Source organism: Vanacampus margaritifer, chromosome 17 (genome assembly GCF_051991255.1).
Source record: "Vanacampus margaritifer isolate UIUO_Vmar chromosome 17, RoL_Vmar_1.0, whole genome shotgun sequence".
NCBI classification, from domain to species: Eukaryota; Metazoa; Chordata; class Actinopteri; order Syngnathiformes; family Syngnathidae; genus Vanacampus; species Vanacampus margaritifer.
Window position 1 is genome coordinate 15,834,333 of NC_135448.1, and position 26,634 is coordinate 15,860,966.

Below are 26,634 nucleotides of genomic sequence, written 5' to 3' on the forward strand. Positions count from 1 at the left end.
AAATAGCTCTTTCCATTATGGTTCATCACTATAACTGCAGACAAACACAATATTTACCACGAGTGATATTAAAGACATAGACAGGCTAACTGCACGTTACATTGGACCGCCTTCTCCCGTCACTCACCTTGAGCGACATCTTGGGAACTTATTTTTAATTCTTCACTTCACTCAGTGTCAATCTCATTTGCCTGTATTTCTGTTATCCTCCCTCTTTCCTTTTTGCCTCCGATAACACGTCTTGTCTCATTTCAATCAGCCCTGCAGCTCAAAGGAGTCGGATCAACACGGGCAGGTGAGAGGATAGGAATAGGTAATAAGAGGCCACAAAAAGGAGGCATGTGAAGCACAAACGCGATAAGAGGCGAGATAATCAGAGGCGCATTATGAGGCGCGGGTGGCACACAAAGAAAGGTGGCACGTTAAGAACGGAGGGCCATGATGGGAAAGTGCTCAAGGAGATGTTTGCCCGTTACTAATGCAATAACTGATGGGTCACGAAAGAACACAAGGCGTGGACGCCAAATCTGCTGGCGCCATCTGTTTCTCCCTCAACACCGCGGTACTTTCGTGTTGACCATTGCAAATTGCGGCTTCTTGGCAATCAATCTATCCATCTGTCATGTAACCTGCTACGGCAAACTCAATCATCGGTGAGGAGAGATTGAAAGATGAAGCAAAAAAAAAGGGAGGAAAAAAACTGGTGGAATGACAGCACCGGCACCCGGTCGGGGAGTCGGGGAGCTCACCAAGCACTGGAAAAAAAATGATTAGTCAATCTGGCAGAGTAGTGTTGATAAAGAGCTGGGGGAGTATTTTAAATATTTAAATCGTCGTTATTCATTAGCAGTTATCCAGGTGTCATTTGGTACAAGAAGAACTGACTCCCAGGCATGTGCTGCAGATGTTCTCCACCCCCGTTACGTTGCCATGGAGATATACTGTATTATATCTCCAACTGCTGTGACGAATGTCTGATTAATTGAATTGGAGGTACTGAGACCCTCCAGTTTCCTATGCAGATTCGCCGAACCCGTCTGTATTGAAAATTACATTTTTCTTTTCTTTTCTTCTTTTCAAAATCAAGCTATAGGTAAAGGGTTTACTGGCGAACAAAATAAACAAGGAGCCTTTTCATCAAATCTGGCTCTCTTTACCTTGAATTCAGAACATGTTGTGTTCTTTTATTCCCCATCTCCATGGAGCTTAGAGAAGTGTTCATTTACTTTTGCTAGATGGATAGTAGCGCCCATCACTCATCTCAACTCTACATTTATAGAGCACTTTAAAACAAACCAGCGCCATTTTGTTAAAATGGAACCCAGGGAAAGCAGATACAGATGTGTGCCTTGATCTCCGCTAAAACCCATGAGGCTGACTCACTGAACCCCTGGGGTTCGATCAAACCAGGTTAAGAACCACTGGACTACTGTAACAAATCAAAATTAGGGATGCTCATGCACGATAATATCAGTGGACAATAATTATCAGCAATTATTGACCAAGTACCAATTACCAACTCATTGGCCTTGTGGTAGAGTGTCCGCCCTGAGGTTGTGGGTTCAATCCCCGGCCGGGTCATACCAAAGACAGGGATGTGATTTGACCAAAGTGAAATTATCTGAAAATTTAGCCGGGGGTCTGGGGGCCGCTGGCACCCAGCTAGGTCCAGGGGGGACAAGGGGGGCATAGCCCCCTCGCAGCTCATGGGTTTTCCGTGTTTTTAAGTACTTTCAATGCACTCACATGACAAAGAAATAGACAAAACAACAGCATAAATTTTCAATGTATATTGAACTATCCCATATAAAATGGCAGTTTTAGTCAACTCAAAATCAGTCACATTCAAAAACATTGGACTGCCTTTGCTTTTAAAAACTATCACTGAGAATATCATCATATCTAACTAATGTGATTACTAAGTTAACACATAAATAATGTTGAAGAGTTCAAATTTCATGAACAAATAATTGTATCATGACCAAATGAAAAGTAACTCATATTAGAGCATACCACAAATGTCTTTGTTATAGCAGAAGATGTTATCTGTCGGAGTCATGTGCATACACAATGAACTACTAAAAAAAAATAAAAATAAAATAAAAAATAAAAAATAAAAAATAAATCTGAATTATTTTTTTTTTGGGGGGAGTTAAAAAAAGCGGAATTCCGCGAATTAGCGGAAAAATCACATCCCTGTTTGTATCCAAGTTAATTTTGCAAACAATTATCGGTCTAATCAGTTATCAACGGCACTTTTTAAATGATTGGTTTATCGTATCGGTTGAAAATAGGACTTCTCGTCCCCCAATGCCGTGAGAACCACAGGGATACAAGTTTGCTTTATTAAAAAAATGTCTGATTCACTTTCCGAAGGGCACTTCTTACCTGAGTAGCGTATCCGGAAACCTTTGTGGCTGGTAGTGTGGTCAAAAGACCAGTGCAGGTAGACTTTGTTACTGGAGCTGGTGATGCTGAGCGGGCTGGAATAATTACCACTGAGGGTGATCAGAAGAGGACTTTGTCTTGAAGGACCTGAATTAAGAGACAAACTCTTGTCAAAACATAGCTTAAAGCTACTGAACGCATAAATCGGAATTTTGAATCGCTACTGCCCCCTGTGGTTGAAACTGCATTTAAAGCATTAGAACCATTTAAGACCTTTGGTCCTTCCTCGGGTCTCCTGATGGCCTCACGACTCTGGCTGGAAGTGTTCGGTTTAGGTGAACGGTATGGGATTTTTTTTAATAGGTTTTAGGTGAACTAATAAATACACACACACTCGCACGCACGCACATAATCACCCACATACAAAAAATAAAAATAAAAAAAAAGGAGAGCAATGATGATGACATGTCAAATTGGTAAAATTACCGAATGAACAATACTGAGCTCTCCAGGAAGAAAAACAAACAAACAAACATTTAAGACAGAATAGACCTTCCTCTTCATCCAGCATAAAAAATACTTCCATCTTTCTGGCATCCAGTAAAAAGTTGACTGAGAATATGCGGTCTTTTGGTTGTCACTATTAGTATAATATTGCGAGGATTAAAGCGAAAATGAGTGAGTTAAAGCTACTTGGAATTACACGTTGTAACCTATTCGACTACATTCCACAATTTGACGAGTTCTTTCTGTGAGGGAGTCTGCTTTTAGTTTCACTTAAAATAAAATCCAAATTTAAGCTGCACCTAATTGAAGAGGCGAAAAACTGAAAGTGCGTTCAGTAATTGGTTTGGCAGCCCCAAGGTTAGCGAGTGTCTGCGAATTAAACTTTGCAAAAAAAAAAAAAAAATGTTGAAAAAAATGCACTAATCAGCAAGTCTTGCGTATACGACCACCATTTATGTACTGCGAGAAGCCTGCCAGGCTTGCCGACTGCCCCTGTAATTACATGCAAATGCACAAAGCAGATGAGGAGGAAAGACCATTTGTGGTGCTTTGGTTCATTTTAAGCTTTAATTGTGCATGTCGCTAATTGCTTTTGGTAAACATTGAACGTACATATGTTGATTGAAAAAGAAAACACGATATCTCACCATCAAAGATTTCCAGTTCATCAAATTGACGGCTTGTCTGGAAATGCTCGATCGTAAACGTGATATTGTATCCGGGCTCCACTTTGACGACCCAGGAGCACGACTCGAAATGAGGGAAGCCGGTGCCTGGCGACTGGCTCATGATGACGCCTGTGGATGCTGTCAATAACTCATTCATGGGACATGTCACTGAGGAGTGAAAAGAGGAGAAGAAAATAGGAATTAGCAGCAGACTTACCTATTGCTAATTTATTGACCATTGATGATGTTTATTCACAGAATTGATCCTGAAGTATTAAAATCGGGCGGGCCATAATATCTTCGGAGGGCAAATCAGTGTTGCTTCATGTGCTATTGTAATTCGATAATTATTACAAACACTAAACTGTCTGCTAGGTCACTTCCCAATTCCCAATTATCCTCTCTTATGAATGGATAGCCTTGAGCAAAAATCTGATTTCTTTGCCCACCTTCAATGTATTACAGATGCCAACTCAGATCTCACTGGAAGCCATATTTGTTCATTGTCAAAGTCAATGATTCCTAACCAGCAGCAAACATTTTAAGTTCCAAAAATTGTATGTCAAACCACCAAACAAAAATGTCAATTGTGGTTTACACTTTCTGCCTCCTAATAGAAAATCATTTATCTGTTCTGTGTGTCTCTATAAGACACTAGCATAGACATTATTATTGATAAATGCCATTTTTTTTTTAATCAATGAAGTGAAATTTGATAAATTCCTGCTGTCACACATTCTGACAGCTGAATACCTAACAGCTGAAATCCTTTTCAGTGACATTGTCAGAACTTAGGTTGTTAACTCAATTTTCTAACCACTGTTAAAAATTGGAACCCTGCGTGGAAACCAAACCCTTCTCCTAAAAGCTGAGGCCACACATTCTGACAGCTGAATTTTTCAAATACATTTTGTAACAACTGCTAAAAGTTGTAACTCTGGTTGAGGGCAAAAACCCTTCTTTGAAACAATGACTGGTTAGGAATCAGAGGTATTTTCATGGCTCAGTGGGTTGCACCCCTGACTTCGGACATGGAGGGTGGTGATCAAATCCTGCTCAGGGACATTCTCGGACCTGCCGTTTTTAACTCAATTTTGTAACCACTGCTAAATATCAGGACCTGGTATGGAAGCCAAACACTCCTTTGAAAACCTATTTGAACCTTTTCTCTTTTAAAACGAGATTACACATTCTGACAGCTGAATTTTTAACTCAATTTTCTAACCACTGTTAAAAATTGGAACCCTGCGTGGAAACCAAACCCTTCTCCTAAAAGCTGAGGCCACACATTCTGACAGCTGAATTTTTCAAATACATTTTGTAACAACTGCTAAAAGTTGTAACTCTGGTTGAGGGCAAAAACCCTTCTTTGAAACAATGACTGGTTAGGAATCAGAGGTATTTTCATGGCTCAGTGGGTTGCACCCCTGACTTCGGACATGGAGGGTGGGGATCAAATCCTGCTCAGGGACATTCTCGGACCTGCCGTTTTTAACTCAATTTTGTAACCACTGCTAAATATCAGGACCTGGTATGGAAGCCAAACACTCCTTTGAAAACCTATTTGAACCTTTTCTCTTTTAAAACGAGATTACACATTCTGACAGCTGAATTTTTAACTCAATTTTCTAACCACTGTTAAAAATTGGAACCCTGCGTGGAAACCAAACCCTTCTCCTAAAAGCTGAGGCCACACATTCTGACAGCTGAATTTTTCAAATACATTTTGTAACAACTGCTAAAAGCTGTAACTCTGGTTGAGGGTAAAAACCCTTCTTTGAAACAATGACTGGTTAGGAATCAGCGGTATTTTCATGGCTCAGTGGGTTGCACCCCTGACTCCGGACATGGAGGGTGGGGATCAAATCCTGCTCAGGGACATTCTCGGACCTGCCGTTTTTAACTCAATTTTGTAACCACTGCTAAATATCAGGACCTGGTATGGAAGCCAAACACTCCTTTGAAAACCTATTTGAACCTTTTCTCTTTTAAAACAAGCTCACACATTCTGACAGCTGAATTTTTAACTCAATTTTGTAACAACTGTTAAAAATCGGTACCCTGCGTGGAAAACCTACTTTGAAACCCTGACTGCTTTAAAAGCCGCAGGGACACATTTTGACAGCTGACATTCTCAATTTAGTAACAACTGTTAAAATTGGTGACCCTACTTTCACTGGTCTAAATTGGGCCATGTCACATGCTTGTAGCATGTTTGCCCTTGTGTTTGCAGTGGGGGGTAAAAAATGGCCGACTGCCTCTCTTACAATGTGTTTACAAATTATTAAAAATGTTGGCTGTTATCAATTTTGGCGTGCAAACTAAGTGGGATTTATTGCATGAGGAAATCTTACAATGTCAAGTGTGTCGTTCACTGAATTGCAAATGACTTCTAGTGTAATGGCAGTTTACGTTGCATACTCAATAGCTGAAAATCTCAAACCAGAGAAAGACATGTAGATTATCATAAATTATGCAAATTGTTAATATATGTATGTTCGAAGCGTGCACCCAGCGATATGTATAAAACATGATGGAAAACCATGTGTACAAAATACAGATGCATTTCCTTCACATCCTCTGTGTTTGTCTGCCTGTCTCAAAAGCTCCCAGGGGAGAAGAAAATGTGGAAAGGTCTTTGGAGCACATTTACTGACTTGAAGGCTCAACCTGCGAGCCTATTAGGATCTCCCAATCCAATCCAAGCGAGGAAATCAGTTTTTTTAATTTTTTTTTTATACTTGCATGTCACACTGAAGAATAGCATTGACGCAGTTGGCAAAAACGGTCATGAGGGGACAAATCCCATGGAAAGAAAAAGGGTAGATCAATGCTTATAGGCCTTCAAAATTAAAACGTACTTCTAATAAGGCAAGTCGAGTCAACAGGGATTTCAACGTGCACGACAAACCGTAGGAGCAAAATTCATTGGTTTTCCTCTCATGACGGTGACTATTGCTAAAATTAAAGGATTCCCCTGTCTGCTCACTTCTGCAAGCAAGCAAACACTGCAGTTTGTTTATTTATAGCTTTGCCATACAAATGCAGAATGAGCTCATGCGTCCAGAAATCACGGATATATGAAGCTTTTTTTTTACCGCTGCAGCACTCTTGTCGCTTTTCTGGAATTGAATTATCATATGCACAAAGGTGATAAGGAGCTGATTGAAGGGAATGAGCCACTACACACATATTAGCATGAATCAGGACCTAACAACTGCGAGGAGTCAGGGATGACAATGATGGCCTGAATAAGGTGCAGCTGTAATCCTTTCTCTAGGATTTAAAGAAAGGGGGCATAGCTGGAAAATAATCATCTATGGAATGAAAAGGAGCCAGATAGGAAGGCAATGGTAGGGCGTAATGGAAGAAAGCTAACTGCAGTTGGAAAATGAATGTGAAAGAAACACTTGCTGCAATTGTATCTGTCCAATAAACACATCTGTTGGTTTGACATTTTGATCATCACAGACATTTTAGAGGTGGGAGTAAGTCGCATATGTAAGTAAATGTCAAGTCATAACCTTCAAGTCTCAATAAGTTTCAAGTTACTGTGGCAAAAAAAAATAAAAAATCAAGCAAATCAAGTCCAAATCCAGCAAAAGTCAAGCAAGTCGAGTCATTGAGTGCTTGCCACATCAACAATGGCAGACCCACTTTCATGACCTTATGCTGCATTCATTTGGAAAGTCGGATATATCCCACTTGGATTTTCACAGTTCCAACCTCAAAGCATTCGAAGTTAATGTAAACAACAAAGATGGGCTGATTCCGATAAATTGTATGTCGTTCTGGTTAACACAGTAATTCCAAATCAACGTTGTGTTACGAGAACTACGGAGTACTCGGGGTCGCCATTGTCAAGTTGAGGGACATCAGATTTAAACCGGTCGGTGAAGTTGGGGTCCTTTTTCTCCCCCGACTTCGCAACTTTCCGAGTTCAAAGGGGCGTTCCCGTGCATATTTCCTGGTATGAAGTCGGTAAAGTCGGACTTCCCACCTTCTTCGAATGGAACATTGAAGAATGATAATAATGGTATTGTTTTAAGTTTACACTCTGCATGGTGTCTAATCTATCACTTTACTGTCTTCTACCGACATCAAGTTCAGCGAATATTTCATGAATTTTTGGTGAGCTAAACTGTCACGCAAAGCTAGCTTGTTTAGTTTCAGAGTTCACACAGCTACTTTAGCTACCTACATCCGACTGATGAACGTGAACGTCATAGATGTGTCTCCTATCTTCAAGTTTCAAACCTAGGATGTTTCCGTTTGTCTAGTATGATCAAAATCCATGTTTTCATCGTTGGTGACACTTGCTCAACCAGTTAGCCTCCGCCTTTGTCAGGTGGCCGATGTTACCAGATTTGGTGGCGCGCACGACACAAAAAATAATATTTTCTCTTTCAAAAACAAAAGTCACGTTATATCAAACATATTTAAAATATAAACAGAATGAAGTTCAAGTCAAAGTCAAGTTGAGTCTTTCGTACGAGTAAGTTTAAGTCACAAGTTTTAAAATTAGCGACCAAGTCAACTCGAGTCTATTTCATCCGGCTCAAGTCTCCCGCCTCTGTTAATTACTGGCTTCACTCACTCTGAGCTGATGCCACTGTTTGTTTGTGTTAGATGCTCACTCAAAGTCCCTGTAAGTCCAACACTATCCTGTGCCACCAAACACAGGCCACATTAAATAATGTACAAAGTGGTTGCTAAAATGGCATCAAAAGCGGTAGATGGAAAAACCCACTCATGTCTGGCAATGGTTCTTTGAACTGAATAAGAAGCAGAGGAGTGAATTTGTCTACTGATTGTAGTATTTAAAGGGAGATCAAGCAGGACACGAGCACGCTGATAGACGTCAAAATACTGTGATTTAAACAGCCGCCTATTAAGGTTGAGTGCGCAGGAGATTAACAGGTGCGTTACACGCAAGAAGAGTCACAAAGTGTGATGCTGGTGAGTTGGCAGAAAAAGTGTGGGGGGGGGGCGGCGGACTCAGAGGCAATACAGAGGATGAGAGACGATACTGAGGAGCAAACAGCACTGCAGAACAGGATTGGAAGCTCTGGCCCTGCTCTTGAGGAGATCACCGCGGTCGCCGTATCTACACGCAAGGAGGGCGCTGTGGTGAGCAGAGATGTGTGTTCACGTGCAGGGGCAATTTGATGTGCGTGGAGGGTTGTGCTCATGAGAGCCAGAAGCGATGATTTGATAGGTGCAGCTGCAGCCGGCATGTCCCGTGCATTTCAATGAGCTGTGCATTCCAACCTCAGTCTCTCCTTGTCCTCTCCTTGCTCGCTTTGGCTCTAAACTCCTGTCCTGTTCTCAATCATTCTTCGGCTCGGTAAAGCCACACTTCCCTCCTCATCCTGCTGCCAAACTTCTTATTTTGCACATTTCCAGGCAGTGGGCTGCCTGGAAAAACACCCACTAGTTAACTCTGGCAAGGAATGCACTATGTACATGAAACTCGCCTTGCCTACTCATTCTAGTACAGCCAGCCATCCATCCATCACCTACCGATTATCTGGGGTCGGGTCACTGGAGCAGCAGCTTTAGAAGGGAAGCACAGACTTCCCTCTCCCCAGCCGCTTCAACTAGCTCCTCCGGCGGGATCCCAAGGCGCTCCCAGGCCAGCCGAGAGACATAGTCTCTCAAGCGTGTCCTGGGTCCTCCCCGGGGCCTCTCGCCAGTGGGACATGCCCGGAACACCTCTCCGGAGAGGCCTCCAGGAGGCATCCGAACCAGATGCCTCAGCCACCTCAACTGGTTCCTCTCAATGCGGAGGAGCAGTGGCTCGACTCTGAGTCCCTCCCGGATGAACGAGTTTCTCACCCTACCTCTAAGGGAGAGCCCGGACACCCTGCGCAGGAAACTCATTTCGGCCGCTTGTATCCGGGATCTTGTTCTTTCAGTCACAGCCCACAGCTCGTGACCATAGGCGAGAGTAGGAACGTAGATTGACCGGTAAATCGAGAGTTTCACCTTTCGACTCAGCTCCTTCTTCACCACAACGGACCGATGCAGAGTTTGCATCACTGCAGATGCTGCACCGATCCGCCTGTCCTTCTAGTACAATCATTGTATATTGAAAAGCATAAAGTCCTGGGACCATAAAAAAAATCTATATATGGCAGGGTGGGAGGGTTGTTGGGGGTTCCAGTCAGTGGGTTGTCTGAAAAAGAACCCCCTACCTATTCACTAGAAAATCAGCCGTGTGTGAAACAAAATGACAAGGTGGCAATGTAGAAAGCAGCAAGAGTATACAAAAAAAAGTATGTAAAAATATGTATTTGTAATATTTTATAGCAGAATGAAAAAGAGAGACCTCGCTGTGCACCAGTTTCTTCTTACCCTGAGGACACGTGTTGAGCACAACATTCAGCATGATAAGGGTGCAGCGTGTTGTTAACAGTGCAACTATGAGGTCCTTTGGGAAGATAATTCTCCGCCGCACGAAGAAGAGCGACGCGGCAGCCATTCTCAGTCTCGCGGGAACCGAGCATCATCCGCGGAGATGAAAGGATCCACCAAAATGATATGAAGCTTTGGCACTATGACTGCAGGCTTATGCTAAAAATCCACGGGAGTCGTCAATTTGCCCCAGCTGGAAGTGCATGAATTCATTTGAGAAAAAATATATGAGAACAACCACACGGTGATATGATAATCAGATCAGTTGATAAAATTGCGGTTGGGTGTTATTTTGTAAATTATGTGACTGCCTGTGCTTGTCAACATTTTAGTTGCACTAAAGTTGTTCTCAATAAATACAATTGAAAGTTTTATTTGCAGTTTATATTGCAAAATTAGGATTCCTCTAAACTCAGATTGCAAGTAGGTGAATAAAGTAAATATGATGTTTCGAAAAGAGACCCAAAAATGTCAATTTATGAACCAGCGTCTTTTAGCATATCTCAACAAAGGCAATGAAATCAGCATGCTACAAACTAAAATGCTGTATCTGACTCACTCACCATCACATGACGGCGGAGGCCCCTCAAACTCTAAGTGTGCCCCTAAGCGACAAGTGAGGATGTCGTTGCCGCTTAGTTGGTAGCCTGGGATACACCTGTAGCGCACAATGTCACCTGGACAGAAAGAGGTGGAGGATTACTTTAAATGTGAGCCACACAGAAAGTGATGGAACATGAGGGGATTTTTTTTGGGGACAATTTCTTTACAAAAACTGAGACCAAGAACACTAGAGCTCGGACTGGCACCCAAAATCCCTGTTTCCTAATCATGTTGAAGGCAGCAAATGAGTTGCTGTTGAATTAGAAATATTAACCTATAAGTACGGATTTTTTTTTTAATTTTTTATTTTAAAATGGCCTGCCTTAACTAGAATCCTGAATCGCATTATGGCCAAATAGAATCCTGGCTGTACTTTAAATTGTACATTATTGTAGCAGATGCTGCATGCTAAAGAAGATATTATTTGCCAACTGCCAAAAAAAAAAGTGGAAGAAATGGAAGAAGCAGAAAAAAAAGAAAAAAAAGTAGTAGTAGTAGTTAAGGGGGTAACGATATCCAAACGTCACAATACAATATTATCACGATATGAAGGTCACGATACGATAATTATCACAATATTGTGGGAAGGTTAGCGATTCAAAAAAAGGTCACAATGTTGTAAAAAAATGAGCTCATACAAAAAAAAATAAAAAATCTCTAACAACACTTAATATTGAGGCACTTACTTCCTAATGCACACACACATTGAGCTCCTCCACATAATGACTCGGCTTACAAGCATATTACGTTCCCCTTCATCTGACCATTAGCGTAAATTTAAACGTAGAAAGGCCAAAACATGCCTTGTGAATATTAAACGGCACTAAAAAAACTAGCCTCTAGAGGGTGCTAGAACAACATAAATGGAAAACAACCTATGGTAGAACACCAAAAGGGGGAATAACTAACCAGGATTCTACCTTTAGCTAAAGTAAGCCAAATTAAACTAAAAAGAAAAACTTACGAAATATTTTAAATCTCGTTCGCTGCCATCAATACAATTAGGAACGTTTGATTGTGGGTGTAAATCTGAGCTCTAATTTCAATACATACAAGTGGCACTTGAGTATTAGTCGCAGGACCAGCCAAACTATGAAAAAAAAATAGGACTTATAGTCCAAAAATATGGTTCAAGTAATCAATATCATATACACATTTTGAAGTGTTACCTATTTTAAACTCTTTGCTTGCCATCAGGATTTCTGCATTGGGAATGATGGTCGGAGGCAGACAGAACTGCAGCCTGTAAGCTTTATTGATGAGAAGGAAAATAATTTTTTTTTTTTTATTTAAAGATTTGAACAAAACGTCATGATACAGGATGTACTGGGAGTTGCACAAACAGGGACCTACCTTGATAGTTGATGTGAAACAATCCACCTTTCTCCGTGTTACTCCGAAAACGAATCAGAACCTGATTCGATGTGCTCCTAGGGGGGTCGTTGGGCTCTCCATCAGTGAACACACCTAGTTTCCTTGCCGTTTCTTGTGGGCCATCCCTAAGGACAACAAACCCTTATCAGAGAGTGTGAGATATTACAACGCACAACAGGAAAGTAAACAGTACATCTGAGCACAGAATGACTGATCTGGATTGGACTGTGGATACTAACTAGCATCCGATGGGAATGCCTTTGGAAGCCGTGGCCCAATCGGAGCCGTCCCTTGACGCAGGAACGGCCGATTAAATCAGCTCCCGGAATTATACCGCAACCATTCAGCTTAAAAAACCATCTGTCTTTGGCTGTCAAGAGTGGGCATGGGAGATTACAAGCAGCTCTGGAAATGGCTGGCTAGGGACTGCTGCCTGACTGCACTCAGGCCAAGTTACCATTACGGGGACCATTTCCTTGGCTCAGTAGTTCAGTGGCTAGATACACAGAGGTGGCAAGTTGAACCCGGGGAACATGAGAGTCCACATCTTGGCTGAGAAACATCAATCCAGTAGGGCCATTTTATAAAATGTTGAATATTTTTGGGTTCATTTCTACAGATTTTTGCCAGACAAATTTGCAACACAAAAAAAATTCTGATAATGTCAGAGGTAACAAAAAAACAATTTGCCCTTCAACAAAACAAACTAAATACAAAAACAGATAAAACAAACCAAAACATACACACCAATTGCCTTTCTTTGAATCAAATGCTCAAAATAGTCACAGAGGTTATTCCGTACCAAACTGTTATAAAGTCATGTGGCCCGTGAACATGAAGTAGGGTGAAGTTGAGCTTGATTCCAAAGCCAGGAGCCACAGTGATCAACCAGGAGCAATCTGCTGAGTTGAGGTATTCTTCTGGGTAGCGTGGAGAGAAGATGGTCCCGTTGTCCGATGTGATGTTTCCACCGCAAGGAACTGAGATAAAAAAAAATTAAAAAAGGGTACCATAATTCCAATGAGGTATGTAACGAATCATGTTTCAGTTAAAGATTTGTAAGAAAGGTCTGCTAGTGGTGAAATTGAGACCATCAGCTAACTGAAGATGTAAGGTTATATAGTTAACAACTGATCGAGAATAGTGATTCACCATTCAAACACTTCAGAGCAACAGACAGACGTAAAACCGAACATACCATTCCCTCCTGAAACCGAAACCTCATAATCAACAGTGCTGCAACCACGAAGGAGGAGTTCTCACCGTAATCGCAGTCGTTTAGACGTCTCAAGCAGCCGAGACAAGCAGCTCAGATAAACGACACACCATCGGACGCCTTTGTGTATACAATAATTCCCAGCGCTAAAATTGCTTTTTCATCTGTTTCTCAGAGGCGCCGAGGGTAGCGCCTCTCTGTGTGTTCATATTATTCAGCTACCTGATGTGTAACAGCAGAGACCCCTCAGCTCGTGTCCCATCTGTCAGCTGAGTTATCGATCAGACTGATTAAAAGCTGAACACTTGATAGAATTGCTCTCTACCAGAGCTTGTAACCAACCTGCTTATAACTAACAGACAGAAAGTGTGTTAACCTGAAACAGAACTTGAAAACACCATTGCAACTGATTAAAACTCAGAAAATGACGGTTGATTCGTTATTCTTGGATTTGACTAGACAAACTGAAAGTTGCCATTTTTGGAACCTACCTTCACAGCGAGGCAAAGGGTTATCCCAGTTACGGGTTGTGCCGTGTTCGCAGGTAAGGATGGAATGTCCCACCAGCTGGTATCCAGGCAGACACTCAAAGGAAATGGATTGGCCCACATTGTAGCCAGCGCCCACTACCACCCCATAGCGGAAAGGCTCTGGATCCAGGCACTCCTGTAGTTCATAAGCTGTAGGCAAGGCAAGCAGATGATGGAACCATGAAGGATGCGACGAGAATAAAATAAAATGAAAAAAATAATAATATATATACATATATATATATATATATATTAGGGTTGCAACAAAACCGGTGTGAACTGTAAATTTGTATTTTATTTTTTTTAAGTACAAATTGTCTTTTGTGGAGAGATGCACAGTTAGTCAAGGTTTTCCCTGTCAAAGTCCTTCTGGCAAAAGGTGTGTATTGGTCTTGAGCCATTAGAAATAGTGTTTGTATTACACACACGCTCGCACGCACGCACGCACGCACACACACACACACACCCACATACAAAAAAATATATATATATATAAATATATATATATATATATGTGTGTATATGTATATATATATGTATATATATTTAAAAAAAAAAAAAAAACATTTATTAAAATTTTTTTAATTGATTTGTTTGTTTGTTTTTTTAAAAAAAGGAGAGCAATGATGATGTCAAATCGAATGAACAATACTGAGCTCTCCTGAGAAAAAAGAAAAAAAAAATAGTCTTTGTAAACAGCTCCCGTTTTCCCCTTTGGATACAAATGTGGAGCAGGAGTTGCCGCTAAAAGAGCCAGGATGTAAATATGATGGAAGAAATAGATTTCTATGGATCACAGATTCCCTATCGCATGCGATAACTCATGCAAATGCTGAAAACAGGGGTATTTGCAAATATAATGGTTGATTTATATGGTCATTTACGTATAATTATGTAAATATGTATTGCTATTTTTCTATTCACCAATGTTTGTGGAATCAAACAAAAAAATGTGTGTGGTGCCGGGAGCCGTTGCAACCACGGTAATATGTCGTGAAACTTTCTTTAGGCAAAATAAATAGATCTTTTAAGTGATCAACAGTTTGGTATAAAGTGATTAAAAAGGTTTGATGATACACACCTCACATCACTGATAGTTAATAAATGAACTTGATGGAATGAGGGAAGCAAAATTATGATACAGCATTCTGCCTTTACAAGTCATTATTCATTATTTTTCTGACGATACTATAATTTTCCAGGCAAACAGTTCAATATATTAAATGCACCTCGGCTAAAATACATTGAAGTGACGATGGGTTTTATCAAGCTCTGCGGTTGAAGTTAACTCTGAATACTGAGGCCAAGTCACTTTCACAATTAGCAAAAACGTATCCTGGTGATTATATCAATATTAATGTGAACTGCAAATTAAACCAGACAGTTTGAAAATAATCCCAGAGCGTGAAGTAAAAGTTCTTCAACATCAAGGTCACTTACCTTGATACTCGAACCGGAACCCTGGTTTGTTCTGCGAATGGTCACTATGGAAATAAACGGTAGTCTCATGTGAAGTGGTGAGAAGCGAGGAAGGAACATCCTGCCCGCTGAATCGTCCAATGACGGCACTCGTGTCCAGTGGTCCGTTGCGTATTTCAAGGAAATCGTGGTTGGCTTCGGTGGAGAAATTAAGAAACTGTACGTGGGCTCCTGGAAAGAAAATAACACAATTGACCATATTTTCTTTCTTGGTAACATGGCGATAATAGGATAAGAAAAACCTTGCAAAATCCAACAGCACAACACCAAAATAAGACTTGTTGTTATATATTACCACTCAGATAATCATCAAAATGAAGCGCATAAGCTGGACCTGTGCCATTTGCAGTTCGACTTAAAAAATAACTAATTACTTCTTCTGCTCATCATCAATGTCTCGGGGGCAATTAAGACAATGAATGTTCATATTACAGTAATGGTCTGTTGAATGACCCCCATTGTATTGTTTTTTTTTTTTAAATTCAGAAAGCGTACTCATGAATGAAGCTCAATACTTCTCCACTGACTGTTCCCAAGGAAAAAAAAGTAATTAAAAAGGGCGAATAGCACAAGAACTTGAAAATCGTCCAAGAAAAGTGTTCACTCTCATGTGCCAACGGCCAAATTGATGATACAGAATCTAGTTTTAGCACACTCTGAATGATTTGTGCCGTTTTAAAAGCTTTTCGGAGAGCCTGATTCTTACCGTAACCAACAGGCAGGTAGATTCTCCATGTGCAGTCACTGTTGCTAGGATAGTTGCCAGGGAAACCGGGGCTGAGTATCATGCCCTCCATCTCCTCCCGAATTCCTCCACATTGGGCTGGTGGGAACCAGTAAAAGCATCATTTTATACAGGGATGTGATTTGACCAAAGTGAAATTATCTGAAAATTTAGCCGGGGGTCTGGGGGCCGCTGGCACCCAGCTAGGTCCAGGGCAGTGCCCTGGTGGGGGGACAAGGGGCCCCGGAGCTCATGGGTTTTCCGTGTTTTTAAGTACTTTCAATGCACTCACATGACAAAGAAATAGACAAAACAACAGCATCAATTTTCAATGTATATTGAACTATCCCATATAAAATGGCAGTTTTAGTCAACTCAAAATCAGTCACATTCAAAAACATTGGACTGCCTTTGCTTTTAAAAACTATCACATCTAACTAATGTGATTACTAAGTTAACACATAAATAATGTTGAAGAGTTCAAATTTCATGAACAAATAATTGTATCATGACCAAATAAAAAGTAACTCATATTAGAGCATACCACAAATGTCTTTGTTATAGCAGAAGATGTTATCTGTTGGAGTCATGTGCATACACAATGAACTACTAAAAAAAATAAAAATAAAATTAAAAAAAATTTTTTTTTTTTTTTGGAGGGAGATAAAAAAAGCGGAATTCCGCGAATTAGCGGAAAAATCACATCCCTGTTTATATTATTATATGGGCAGAATATCTTTAAAAAAATATAACACTGTATAAAATATAGAGTTGGAATTCATTGCTTAATACATAAAAATCACCAATACGGATTAAATGCTATTTATTTAGAGAAAGACATTTTTCTTGTAAGAACATAACATCATGGAGGTTTGCCAGTAAGGTTTGAATAAGATGTTTCAGCCATTTCAAGACATTTTGTGTTAGCCTTGATTGCGCCGATGTGTTCTAATATGGTGTTCCACAGGGTTCAACTTTGGGCACCCAGCTGTTTTCATTGTATTTGCTGCTGCTGGGTTTCATCTTAAAAAAAAAACATGGTACAGTATATCCTTCCACTGCTATGACAGTCAGCTCTTCATCTTCAGAGCGTCTACATGCTGGTGTATTTCCATTACAGTAATAAGTAACAATACTGTTAACTGTAGCATAAACTTTACATTGGGTGGTGTACAAAATTTGTTAAGCACTGTATGTTGCACACGCTGCATATTATATATATATTTTTAATTGAGATCTCATCTTGCGTTTGTCAGTGTCCCTTTCATCTTAAACCACCGGTGGATACAATTTCCTTGACTGAAATCCAGGACGAAGACTCAAAATAGTTCGAAATAAAATGATGATGGCATCAAGAAAGATGAAACGAGAGAAGCCGTGAAATAAGACACAAAGAAAGATGAAAGAACGTTAAACTGATGTTAAAAGCATCAGCTGACTAAAGCAGAAAACAGTGAGTGGTCCTGGAAGGGGGGGAGGATAAAGAATTGTGGGGAGGAAGGGGAAAAGAAATGAGAAAAACAGCCTACCTAAGACAAAGTAGAGAGTCACCCCAGAGGAAAAAAAATGTGGGTGATGTACAATTATTTTTCTCTCAGGAATAAATAATGGCTGCGTTTCGTATGCTCAAGGAAGGTTGCAAACAGGAAATGTGGATTTATGAATTTCCCAGACTTCAAGCAATCGCTGGCATAATGGAAATTGTTTGTCAAAGCACTCTCACATGATTCATAGGATTAAATTAATTAGTAATTCCCAACCGGGGTACCGTGGCACACTAGTGTGCCGTCAGTGTAAATTATTATTTTTCCATCAAAATCCCTTTATTAGTCTTGTATTTCTTTTTTTTTTATAGCTTGATGCATAGCGTCAAGGTCAGTGTCCTGCTTGACACATTTCTTTTCAGAAACCAGTGTTTTGGTGGAACCAATCAATACTTTACTGCTGATTAGAAATAAAAGAAACTAAAAACATGCTTTTTTTTCTAGTGAAATAAGAGTCTTTTTTTTGGGACGGTGCTTACGGATGCATGGAAATGCCAATGTGGAGTAAAAAAATGTTTGTCTGGCAAATACGTACAGTATTTGCAAGTACGTTTGAGAGTATTTGCAAGTACGTTCTAACGTATTTGTAGGCTAAATGCTAAAAACTTTTCCATGGTGCCACGGGTTATGCACATGCAGGGTAAATACCCCATAGCATTATGGGGAAAACATGCTAAGCTTTTAGCATGTAGTCTACGAGTACATTCATTAATAATTGTAAGCACATTTAAATGTATTTGCAATTACGTTTGAATGTACTTAAGTAAAACGGGTTCATTGCCGTTATAAAGGGTGAGTAACACTGGATTAAATAACCTCAAATGCCCTAATTCACTCTGTTGTTTTATCTTTGGGGTTAAAAAGAGTATCACCCTATTGATTTGCACTACCCTGAGGGATAAGCCTAAAATGAAACTTGCTCCCTTTGAATTCGAAGCGACAACATAAAGCTGTTGATGCCACAGTGTCAAGATCACAAGCCTTAAAAGCGAGATCATGGCCTTGTAGCGTTTTAAATAAGTATCTCGGGAGCAAAGGGAGAGAATGATCCCTGAGGAAAAGTTGTCAGCCCATAGAAGAAGGCCAGGAGAACAGGGAAAAGAACACGGAAGCAAATAAGAAACAGTTCTTCTTACCGATGCATAGAGGCGGAGGGTAGTTCCATCTTCGGACGGTTCCGGGCATACAGGTGATATGCGAATTCCCCTTCAAGGTAGACCATGTGCAGAGAGAGTGGAAAAAATGCAACAAAATGGGCGTGAATTTATCTGCGCTCACTCAAATCTGGAGCTCTAATTGTTTGAAGCAGCTGCCCGTCGTCTCCAAATGACTTCATGGAGCGACTAAATTACAAAATCTATCTGGAAGTGACAAAGATCGATGCAGAAGGAGAACTATGGCCGTAAAAAAAAATTAACGGAATGATTGGAAGGTGGTGCCTATTTGTTGTCTCCAAAAGATCGACGTTTGCTATATACCACTTGTCATACATACTGCTTTCTGATTTTACCTGTAGCGTGTATCCGGGTTCACACTGAAAAGACACCACATTATTCATCTGAAGACGCTCCCCAATCCTGATGGCATTCATAGGAATGACGGGCTCGGGACAGCTGGTTAGTGACACAGCTGAAGGGATAAAATATGCAAATTAATTCAGAATTATATGTCAAATTTCTAAAGTACAAGTTAATCTTTTTAAATGTAAATTAAACACTCTAATTGCAATGTATGACCCACAGTGGAAACGTGTAAGTGAGTAAAAAAAAAATAAAAAATCATAGTTGTCTTTGAGGTGTCGGCGAGTTCCATTCATTATTATCATTTGAACTTACTTTTGTATTCCAGCCTGAATCCAGCAGCAGACACGCTAATATCGGAGAAAAAGTGGAGGTATAGTTGATTGGAAGTACTGTTGAGGAGAGCTGGAACTGTGGTGCCTTGGGGAGAAAATAAATCGTAGGTATTTAGTGATCCTATCTGTTGCTTAAGCTGACCATGACTAACTGCTTCACTTTCTTACAAATAGCTTTAAACGCTGCTTTCCTAACATTAGCATTTTTATTTCTCGGTTTCAAAAAAAAAGACTATTACCTCTTGCTATAAAAGGGAGATTAACAAAGTTACCACACATCAATTAACTCCAAAGACAAAACAGCATGAGGATAATAATTGTGTTGAGTATAACGATCAACACACAATTGTTTTTTGTGTTGAGCAGGGATGTGATTTGACCAAAGTGAAATTATCTGAAAATTTAGCCGGGGGGTCTGGGGGCCGCTGGCACCCAGCTAGGTCCAAGCCCCCCGGAGCTCATGGGTTTTCCGTGTTTTTAAGTACTTTCAATGCACTCACATGACAAAGAAATAGACAAAACAACAGCATAAATTTTCAATGTATATTGAACTATCCCATATAAAATGGCAGTTTTAGTCAACTCAAAATCAGTCACATTCAAAAACATTGGACTGCCTTTGCTTTTAAAAACTATCACTGAGAATATCATCATATCTAACTAATGTGATTACTAAGTTAACACATAAATAATGTTGAAGAGTTCAAATTTCATGAACAAATAATTGTATCATGACCAAATGAAAAGTAACTCATATTAGAGCATACCACAAATGTCTTTGTTATAGCAGAAGATGTTATCTGTCGGAGTCATGTGCATACACAATGAACTACTAAAAAAAAAAAAAAAAAAAAATAATCAGATTTTTTTTTTTTATGGGGGAGATAAAAAAAAGCGGAATTCCGCGAATTAGCGGAAAAATCACATCCCTGGTTGAGAAATCAGTAGTCTAACAGCCAGAAAAAAAAAAAAAAAACATGGCTCCAGGCCAAAACAAGTAATAGACTACCTGAGAAACTTCCAAGTAAGGTGTCAGTATTGTCGCCTCCATCAAACACCTCCAACGAGTCCCAGTTCTGTTCTGTGACAAAGCTGATGACCTGGATCTGAGAGGAGAGCATACAGGAGAATGAGAACAGTGAATATTATGAATAAAAATAAAAAAAGTGGTCTTGCTAACTGTTCAGAATATCACAATACACTTTCCTTTCCTTTCAGGTATCATTCGGACAGGAATGTGGCTATCGGCATTCTTGGGAGTTAAAGTTTTTGTCATCTTTGCATGTGGAAACGTCATAGGTGTTTAGTGCAATTTATGCTAGCCATGTCGAGTTTTTTTTTTTTTAAACGTGATCAGTTCTTGACAAACCATGTGGCAGAAAGTCTGATAATACCGTACTACCATTGATGAAAAAAAAATCTGGAAAGCTAGCACTCAAAGTTGACAAAAAAATTGTTTTAGCGGATGCTTTGGAGAGGGCTAAAATGAGCCTGCCCTTGACGTTAGCATATTATGTTTATGTGGGACTCACTAGGGTGATCACATTTTGATTTCCACCAAAAAAAAAAAAAAAAACTTTCTTTTGAAGTCTTACTTGACAAAATAATAAAAAAAAAATGACATAATATTGTAAGGCCATGATTGACCTTTTCGAGCCGGATCAAACCCATACCCTCCGGTTTGGCAGTACTACCAGTGAGCTAAGCTCTGGACGGTTGATACAGCTCAGGACCTCCACGCTCTACCAGTCTCGGTAACACGGTGCACTCCGCCTCCCATTTGTTGTGCAACGAAAACCGGATATATTCATGATTTAATGTCCAGGCAAAAGAGGACGTTTGGTCACCCTTTTGAAGGGTTCAATTTCCACGTTTCGCAAAGATGGTCCATGATAGCTCGTTCTTCTCTCACTCTCATTTAGATCACCCAATTCTTTCAACACTGGGTTGTGTACGTGCCAATTATTGTGGGGCATCTTTTATTAATTGGCCAGAGAAAAAAAATCGAAATAATCCACTCAGTTGAAGAACAGTAGCATGCAAACGCATACAACATAAATGTTTGACTTTTGCATCAGCCACATTGCAATGTCTGTGTTATGCTGAAGCACAAATGAAAACCAGCTTCTTTGTGTCTCCTTAAGACACGGAAAAGGTGACAAAGACAATGAAATTGGGACAATGACTCTGGAGTACAACAGATGAGAGGATTACGTTATTAGCGTATGGAGACTAGAATAGCAAACCCTCTAAATTGGCACGTCATCTCTTCAAAGCACAATGTCAGTGAGGGAAATGCAGGTACATACACTCAGAAATTATATGTGTAGCACGTTGATATTAAGGTTGTTGTGTCATATTTCTGACCTAAAGACATTCAGCTGGGGTGACGGGAGCTAATAGCTAAGGGACAGCACTGAGGTCATTAGCCGCAGAAGCTAAACTGTACGCCAAGAAACTTTCCATCTGGCAGATCCCCAAAGACTAAGCGACAAACTCCTGCAAAGAACGACTAAGTGAGGAGAAACGTGAATACACATTTGTCACAGGTGCAATCTAATTTTAATTTATTTGCGAAATCAGCCCGTTTAATGTTTATAAACGGTCCTTCTTCTTTACATCTAGAACTACAATTGGATTGGAATAGTGCTAATTAGATGTTAATCTGTGCTTGGTCAGCTAATTACACACCACCACGCGTGTGCGGTGGTCAGGCCATTTGCAGGCGAATGGTAAACACACAACATGAATAAAATGTTCCTGTAAATGCTGGTTTGCAAATAAAATTCTATTTTGCGTGTCTTAAGTGATTGGATCATATTTCCCCTTTCCTGAAGGAAATGAACTTTTTTTGCAGTAAACTGTCCATGAACCTCAGCTCTCAATATAAATACAATACAAACCTGTATTCCGGATCCCTCAGGAACCGTAATCTTCCAGACACAGTTGAGGCTGTTGAGGTAAGGCTCTGGAAACCCAGGTGATAAAATGGTCCCGGTACGTTGAGTAAGATTAGCTCCACATGGAACTGTGGATGAGAGCAGCATATTAACCAACCATATAGATGAATGTGCTGTAATCATATATATATATATATATGTATACTCGACAAAAATATAAACGCAACACTTGTTTTTGATCCCATTTTTTATTAGATGAACTATATATATATATATATATATATATATATATATATATATATATATATATATAGTTCATCTGTAGTCCTCCAGTTACTTCATCCGTAGCACCTTTTTTTCGTTAATTTCCCACAGTAATCACGCCATTTTAAAGTTATTTAAAGTTGTGTTGTTACCTCCAGCAACGGATGTCCATCAGCAGGACGGCTCACAATCAGGCGCGTCACATATCCGTGTTTACGTCCGAATTAGCTCTGCGCTGCCATCCGTCAGCAATTCATGTGCGTGCGGAACCACGAAATATTGGTTCTCCTGTTCCAGGTTGCGCAAATATGTATGTTTTTTTTTTTTTTAAGTATTTTGGTGTAAATACCGACTTTAACGGGGGAAATCCGACTTAAGTCGAAATTCGCGTTACATCGCCAGCGTAGGAACGGAACTCCGCCGTAACTTGAGGACTCCCTGTATATATATTATGGATGTAACTAAACTGGTTTGTTGTTTATTATTTATTTATTTATAAAACTTATACTTTATAAAACATTATAGTCTAACCACATGCAATTCTTTCACTACCGTCTTCCAACAAACACCTGGTGAGCACATCTGTTACAGCTTCTTGTGTGTGTGTTGGCGGATATTCCATTTTTGAACATGTGGACTCCTCAATGTATTTCTGCTGGGGTTTACTTTATGAAACTGCCTGCCACCTGTGTGCTGCATGGCTGACTATTGGCTCTACAGGCAATGGATTGCAGCACAAATCTGCGTCAGGTTAAATAAGATTCACACACAAGGCAAGGAGAGAAGAAAGAACGGAAGATGAAAACCAGCGTGTGTGTCTCTGCACAAGATCCATGTCCTACCTATGCAGCTGGGGATGGAGCTGTTCCACTGAGCCAGTGCATTGGGCACTGTCAAACATTCAATGGCGGCCGATCCCTCGAGCACATAACCTGGGCTGCACTCAAAGCGGATCACGGCGCCAACGGCAAAATTGTTGCCCATTCGTCGGCCATTCCGGGGCTCGGGGACCGAGCTGCACTGCGTTGCACTGGTCCGTGGCACAGCTTTAGAGAGCAGGAAATGGAAACAAATGGATGAATAAGTGAATTAAAATCTGAACTCATTTAATATTTTATTACGAGTCCTTAGATGTTGAAGAGCAATCGAGTTTGAAGTCATCCTAGAATCACTCATGGTCAGCGAATGAGAATTTTCAGAATCTAAAGTACAATTTGCGTCATATAAACTCACTCACCCTGGTAGACCAGGTGGAATCCCCTCGAGCTAGATTGGCCTTTCGAGGTGAAGCGTATCAGGATTTGGTTGGTTGTCGCCAACGGCAATGACTCGCCTGAGAGACAATTGGCAATGTTATAAACTAAGTGCTCTCAGTGCAAACTGTATATGCGTAAGCGCCGCACACTCTACTCATCTCTCCTGGTTTCACTCGGTTGAGTGTGAAATACAGAATTCAATTCATGCTTGGGTTTACCACCTACACTGTGCTAGGCTTTGGGCCATGTAGACATTACCTAAAGGACATTCTACGCTTTCAGGAGGGGTTTGAATGTCACTGGAGTCATGGCTCACCAGCAGGCCATATGTGTAAAATTAAGATGCGCTCTAACAGTTTGCATACTTGAGCCACTGAAAACTAGTGTGGACAAAATTACCTCATTTGCTCCCAAAAACGTTTGCCATGGTCCCAAAAACATATTTATACGTTTGTTATGCTTTTTTTTTTATGCTCGACTAGAACATACAGAAGGCTTTGGTGCAGCTTCTGACCTGAAGAGGTCGCTTAAAGCAATGGTCGTTTTTTGATAAAACGGCCAGCAGGTGGCAGCAGAGTATAAGAGATCAAAAAACAGACAAAAAAAAGAAAGAAAAAACGGAATGTCGGGATGGGGTGTAAAAATTGGACAAAATAATGGGGCTGGCAAAATCCGCTGAGACTCGGGACACGATGCTCAAAAGCGGTTTAAACCGTCTGGTCAGGTCCGGGGTCCTGCAGGTTTGAGATGTTTCCGCCTACCAACACACCTGATCCTAAAGATCAGGATTGTTTTCAGGCATGCTGATGAGCTGATTCTATGAATCAGGTGTGCTAGTGGGCGGAAACATCTAAAACCTACAGGACACCAGACCTCGAGGACTGGAATCGGTGTACCCTGCCCTACACCAACTTGTTTCCTAGGCAATTGTTCTTCAGTCTTCAAATGCACACACCATTGAGACCATCCCAAATTTTATCTTCAATGAATCAAATACTGTAATGCTGCCATGTACTTCATTTTCAGCTTTCTTTCACCACCAGACTATAATTACTTGTACAGATATTGGAATATCTTTTTGACAGAAGACCAAAACACAAACTGCATCTTTGGAATGACCTCAAACGGCCCACAACATCTTAATTAAACCCCGGTGACGTTTCTACAGAGATGGGAGGCGCTGAACATGATATCATGCTTGAGCATCTCTGCCTCTCAGTCTTTGCTGCTCAAACTGCCGACTGCCTCTCGGCGGAGGATCTCATTACACCGTGTCTGCTTGCTGTCACACTGTAGTGGGGAGGCAGACATGCTTAACCCCCTGAGGAAACATCCCGCTATGTGTGTGTCTGTGTATCTCCCCAACCTGTACTGTCATCTTATTCCACATATGTGTTTAATATATCTGCTCCTGTAGGTGTTGCATCAAAAAAAAAAAAAGAACTCCAGCTACAAGTGTCATGGCCGTGACTGCTCGGGTACCACTGCTGAGACCCCAGGGCATGCTGGGTAGTTAATTGCAGGAAGGCCCCGGTAGAATGCTGTCATGGTGACCGTTTCATCATTCGCTATGCGGGGGAATGTGTTCACCTTAGCAGATCAGACATGTGTCAGCATGTTGCTTATCAAGCCTCTGGTCAGCTTCCAGTTGCAAACCAGGTCACCCATTTACAGCTTCTGCGCACTGATTTGAAGGAAAGACTTTGTCGCCGAAAGGAGTCGATGGTGTTAGCTGGTTTGGATTCAGCAGTTATGGCTGAGATTAATGCTCCAGCTGTTAAGCGATAAACATGTTCCATGCAAGAGTAGAAGAACCTGAGAGGACGTATAAACCTTAACAAAATACCACCAAAAAATTATTAGGGCACATATTTTAATTGATTGAGTTCAATCCTGCACACTTGTGTTTTCTGTCTCTTTGGGGGCACCACTTTTGTTGAACTAAAGTCTGTCTTCTTTGCCAAACAGTGTGAGCTCTGCTTGCTTAGTGAGTTTTGAGAGTTGGCCGAAAGGATTCCCCAGTTAATATGGTGTTGTGTTTATTGAGCAGGAACCTAAATGTTTTTTTCTTCTTCTTCTGTTTTTCCCAGTATGCCATAGACACAAAGGAATCATCATTTGCTTCTGTCAAGTCGCAGACTGGCCGAGATACAGCGATGCTCTGATTTCTAAACTAACATTAGCAAGTAAGCAACTGAGAATAATTGAGTTGCTGTATCAGAAATCTTCTAAGTAACTGTGTATTGTATGTAAAAAAAATAAACTGGAACCATTCAAATTGTGGAAAACTTTAACTTTTGAGTTGATCAATCAAAAAAATTGAGGCAACCGATTACCTCATTTTTTGAGTTCTGCTAACTTAATCGGGTTAACCGTGTAGCATATATATATATATATATATATATATATATATATATATATATATATATATATATATATATATATATATATATATATATATATACAGTTGCTACTGTATCAAATATGGAAACCAGAGAGATGTCTTGTGAAAACAAAGCAAATTGGGAAGTTGAGAAAAGATGGAAAACTAATCAGTCATATACTGTAATTTATGAATTTACTGGAATTACTGTGCAATATGTGGCAAAGGAAAGTCCTTCCAGATATGGAGGAGCAATAAAAAAAAAAAAAGACCAGGATTCAGACTGATTTTTAATCTATTATGTCAGCGTTCAAATAAGCGGCTCAGAAATTTAGCTCACTGGTAGCGCTGGTGTTCCCAAACCGGCAAGTTCGATCTCCAATCAACATGACCAACAGAATACAAATCAACATCATGTGATTAGTGCCAATTTTTGTATTTGAATTAAAAACCACATAACTAAATTTCCTTCCACCTGAAAAACGTGCTGGTCCATATGTACAATAAGTAAATACTTGCCTGCTCA

The 26,634-nt window shown here is 40.3% G+C and overlaps 1 protein-coding gene across 2 annotated transcripts in view; it reads right to left on the bottom strand.

Annotated features, from left to right (window-relative positions):
• csmd2 (CUB and Sushi multiple domains 2) overlaps positions 1-26,634 on the bottom strand; it is a 197,389-nt gene that overhangs the window by 27,324 nt on the left and 143,431 nt on the right. For both annotated transcript variants that reach the window (XM_077549513.1, XM_077549512.1), the window contains exons 34-49: positions 23,707-23,802; positions 23,312-23,515; positions 22,209-22,333; positions 20,315-20,411; positions 19,286-19,390; positions 18,961-19,079; positions 18,587-18,656; positions 15,889-16,005; positions 15,144-15,353; positions 13,665-13,853; positions 12,760-12,937; positions 11,937-12,082; positions 11,753-11,833; positions 10,544-10,657; positions 3,543-3,731; positions 2,389-2,535 (exon numbers count right to left, since the gene is read on the bottom strand). In XM_077549513.1, the coding sequence (XP_077405639.1) occupies positions 2,389-2,535; positions 3,543-3,731; positions 10,544-10,657; positions 11,753-11,833; positions 11,937-12,082; positions 12,760-12,937; positions 13,665-13,853; positions 15,144-15,353; positions 15,889-16,005; positions 18,587-18,656; positions 18,961-19,079; positions 19,286-19,390; positions 20,315-20,411; positions 22,209-22,333; positions 23,312-23,515; positions 23,707-23,802 (2,187 nt within the window). The remainder of the gene's footprint in view (positions 1-2,388; positions 2,536-3,542; positions 3,732-10,543; positions 10,658-11,752; positions 11,834-11,936; positions 12,083-12,759; positions 12,938-13,664; positions 13,854-15,143; positions 15,354-15,888; positions 16,006-18,586; positions 18,657-18,960; positions 19,080-19,285; positions 19,391-20,314; positions 20,412-22,208; positions 22,334-23,311; positions 23,516-23,706; positions 23,803-26,634) is intronic.